Source organism: Frankliniella occidentalis, unplaced genomic scaffold (assembly GCF_000697945.3).
Source record: "Frankliniella occidentalis isolate FOCC.00 unplaced genomic scaffold, Focc_3.1 Scaffold3, whole genome shotgun sequence".
NCBI classification, from domain to species: Eukaryota; Metazoa; Arthropoda; class Insecta; order Thysanoptera; family Thripidae; genus Frankliniella; species Frankliniella occidentalis.
Window position 1 is genome coordinate 3,734,127 of NW_026267133.1, and position 4,079 is coordinate 3,738,205.

Below are 4,079 nucleotides of genomic sequence, written 5' to 3' on the forward strand. Positions count from 1 at the left end.
AAATTTTCCAGAAACTTGCCAGGGTTTCCAACCCAACTCTAAAAATAAGTTGATTATTTAGCCGCGTTTGCAGTAATTCTCCCCAAAACTAAGATGAATATTCAACTCGGTTCAGACGCCATAGGCGTCGTCGTTGGCCTGCACCCCGCGCAAAGGAAGAAGGCGAGTGAAAGAGTCATCAGACTCCGCTAAACATGTTGCCTGGGTAAAGGCAAAGGCGTGGCGGGGCGTGGCGGGGCGTGGCGGGGCGTGTTGCGGAGGCATCAGGCGATTATAATGCGCTACCCGGGCCACGTGCGCGGGGCACTAATGGAGTGGTCTCTCGCACCGATCGACTCCCCCTCTCCCTGCTTCTCCCATCGACATCTCTCTCGCTCGCTCCCGCTCTCCGAGCGAGGCGCGTGTCGTTGAGCGAGAGAGAGAGAGAGCGAGCGAGCGACACAGAGAGCGGGGACTTCCCCTCCCTCCGGAGAGCCGCGCGGCGCGGAGCTGGCGCTCAACCAAACTCTTTGACGACGCCGTTGGAATAACACATCGGGGCAAGCAGACGACGCATGCAGATCCTCGCTCGCGCTTTGTCTACACACGCCTCACTTGCTCTCTCTCTCTCTCTCTCTCTCTCTCTTCCCCTACCTCATTCAGTATCTCAAAAATAAAAACTCATCAGATTTGAGAAGATTTGCAAGGATAGAATAAAGTTAAGGGCAGAAATAAACTTTCAGACAACGGCAAGTGATAACCGTGATTACCGTAATAAAATTGCGTGGTGAGGGAAAAAAAAATGATAATCATTGAGGATGACCATCATCATTTAGCAGCATAAGAGGGCACGACCGACCGGAAGAGACCGATAGGTCGACAGGACGCGAGTCGATATCAGAGTGCCCTCTTGGCCAAAGGTGTTTGCGATGGTAGGTCCAGTTAATAAAGTACGCGATGTATTTCGCACGACCCGGGGAAAGTTCAAACTGGGTGTCCCGCTCGGCAGACGGCAAGGCGCGGCAGGGTCGGGTCAGGTCGGGGGAAAAGGGAGGGGGGGGGGGGGGTCGGGAAGGGTACTGTTAGTCGGGGTCGTGGACACGACGAACGCTTGTTGGAGCTTTCAAAACTCGCCACTGTTGCAAACGTTTTCCTGGCGCAAGGGCCATCCAACCCTTTATGGGGGATTCATTGGAATCACCTTAGAATATCTATCTTAGGATGGGTGGAATGAGATTCATTGGAATCAATGAGAATCATCGTGAATCAATGGAGAATTAACAAACTTCCCTAGAAACACACGAGTTCGGTACAAAAGAGCGTAACTCCACAAATAGCCTAATTCAGAGATTTCTAACATTTCCAAATTGTTTTGAAGTATTACAAGTTCGATTTTGCTTTTTGCCCCAACAGACAAAGTATAGTACAGTATTACAATAAAAATATTGGGAGACTGCGTGGAGTGGGGAAAGGGCGAAGAAAAGAGGTTATCCTTATCCTGTCTGTCAGTTTTGTTTGGCGGATTTAAAGGGATAAGGATACATCACGAAGATACAATTCTTATTAAATTATTTGGCCCAGCCCGCCAGCGACACATGGAACACCCACCATGATGGTGGTTGTTTTCTGCGCGTGCCGGAGAGCGGCTCCGTGGCGGGGCGGGGCGGGGCGGGCTCGCTCGGCACAGGAACATGGTCCTGATCATGCGAGTCCTCATGTCAGCGGCGCGCCACTTCCGGCGGCCGATAATGGTACTAAAAGCGTTGTTGCACCAGGTGATCGCTGCGTGTAATTAGTCGAGCTGCTTCCTCTCTATCGAGCCTATTGATGGTCGCACCTCGGAAACGATCTTCTTACAGGTCTCTTCGAGATATATCGTCCCCAATTGCTAAGTAGATGCCCTCGCTCAACCGTCCCGCCAGCCCCCTCACTCCGCCGAGCCCCTTGCCTCCCTCTCCCAGAAAAATAAATAAAATGGAATGGAACGGAGAAGTGCTGCAATTTGCAACAAATTCATAAAGGACACGAAATTCCTTGCAATCACTGACAAAAACAAAGATGCTGTCATACCTATACTGATAAACTAAGTGTTCAACTCCGAAGTTGTACACTTCCAAGTGTTACACTCGGTAGTTGTGCACTTGCAAGTGTGCAAAACTCCTCCGTTGAACACTTCCTTAGATTGAACGCTGCTCACTGGGTAGGAAGTGCTCAACTCAGGAGTTGCACACCTACCGAGTTGAACGCTTCCAAGTGTACAATAATTACACACATTTGCACACTTGCAAGTATTCAACTAGTTTATCAGAGTAAAATGAAAATGCGTTAAAGGTTAAGTGTCTTTGCAAAAATAGCATTAAAACGGCCAAATGCACTAATTTTTAGCCTCTTTAGGGCTCTCTGTGCTTTTACAAAAGCGTTAAACTTAATTTTTTTATCACCAATGAAAAAGGTGCGACTTAGCGCCATGATACGAGAAGTAGAATAACCCTCGCTAAAACCCCCGATTGCATTATTTTATGTCATACAAAGATTTCATACATGACCGACGTCTAAGCATGCAGAGATGAAAAGACATATAAGACGACCGTCCCCCTTTTTACTGTGACGCCACGACGCCTCGGCTCCCTTTGATACACTACAACAGTGTTCTGCAATGCAATTGTCCGGAGATAAGATAAGGCTCCGAGTGTGTGTTTGACGGAGAGGGTACGGCGGCGTCCTCTGCCCCCCACAGCACTACACCAAGCTGTTGGCGTCGCAACCCGCGCAAAGGTTGATTCATTTTCCGACCACGACGACTGCGACGGGCAAGGTACGGCATGGTCACTTAGTTTGCTATTTGCTCCTAGTAGAACGCATATTCAGGGCAAAGCGAGCGAGAAATTGTTTAAAAAGCAAAGAGAAGTTCGATTTAAATTTTTAAAGGAAGCGCAAGCTTCAATATGCAGCGCTCAAGTTGAGAAAACACATGCGAGCGAAGCGAGCGAAAGGCTGAAGCTAAATATTTGTCTATCCCACCGGTAAGAACGGTATATCGGACGTCAAATTTTGTTATTCATGACTTCTAACTGTCTGTTTACTTGAGGAGAAATTCAACCCAGGCGATTTCACACATTTTCATAAGTTTACCCTTACTCTGCGCCATTCACCAATGCAGACTTTCCAAGACTTTCTTCGACCATTGTTCTTTATCTGATACAGTACGTTTCCATGACTCTTCTGATTTTAAAAATTAAATCTTGGTTCGCATGCATCCAGCATTAGTGCGTTAGTGTTCCTCATATCGTATTACTACGTCACAGCTGGTGCTTTTCGGGTGCACACTAAGAGCCTTATCAGGAGCATGCATATTGCACTCGCATTGCACCAGCAGATTGCCAGTAGTAGTGAGCAGCGACGAGGACCGACAGCACCCCCTGCTGGCGTGAAGTTCTGAGATCGACCGCTGCACCGCCGCGTGCTCCAGACGATGCAGTCCGCGGTGCTGCTGCTGCTTGCCGTGCTGCTGCCGGTCGCGCTGGCCGCGCCGCCCTACCCCCTGGGCTCCCCCGTGTATGACTCGTGGGCTAAATGTCTCAAGGACCGACAGGTGGGTCTGCTGAGCGTCTCGGGGGCGCCGCCCCTCTCCACCCCGCCGACTGACCCTCCCCGTGTTGCAGTGCGGTGAGCCGCATCAGGGGAACGTCTGCGAAGTAGGGTGCAGCGAAGGCGACGAGAAGTGCAAGGCCGTGTGCGGCTGGAACTGCATCCGCCACTGCGCGGGGCTGCCGACGACGGCGACGGACTGGGAGGACGTCAAGGAAACGCGCGACCTGGTTATACTGTGCGTCTTCGAGAAGCAGAATGGGTGCAGCAGTCAAGAAATGAAGTGCCGGGACGGCTGCAGGTGGTGGGATTTCAGCTGTAGTAAACTCGCATGCCGTGTCGAGTCAAAGAAGTGCCTGACAAAGAGCGGCTACGACTGCCACTACGCGGTGGCCAACAGGAGGAGTAGCACCAGCGAAGCCGTCGTGACCAGCTCGACCCAAGCCGTGAAAAGCTCCACGGACAAGGAATGGACCTGGCAGAATTACGCGGTCTGTGTAGATCAGGTGAGT

The 4,079-nt window shown here is 50.7% G+C and overlaps 2 protein-coding genes across 3 annotated transcripts in view; one reads left to right on the top strand and one right to left on the bottom strand.

Moving 5' to 3' along the window:
- The window catches only part of LOC127749138 (Krueppel-like factor 4), a 21,892-nt gene that overhangs the window by 8,825 nt on the left and 8,988 nt on the right, over positions 1–4,079 (bottom strand). The gene's annotated exons all lie outside the window — the stretch shown is intronic.
- The window catches only part of LOC113206254 (uncharacterized), a 7,401-nt gene continuing 5,988 nt past the window's right edge, over positions 2,667–4,079 (top strand). Inside the window, exons 1-3 of one of the 2 annotated variants that reach the window (XM_026422246.2) lie at positions 2,667–2,794; positions 3,356–3,571; positions 3,642–4,073. In XM_026422246.2, coding sequence (XP_026278031.1) covers positions 3,452–3,571; positions 3,642–4,073 — 552 coding nt within the window. In that variant the 5' untranslated portion in view covers positions 2,667–2,794; positions 3,356–3,451. Of the gene's footprint in view, positions 2,795–3,352; positions 3,572–3,641; positions 4,074–4,079 lie in introns of both variants that reach the window. The other variant, XM_052266026.1, reaches the window with a different exon arrangement.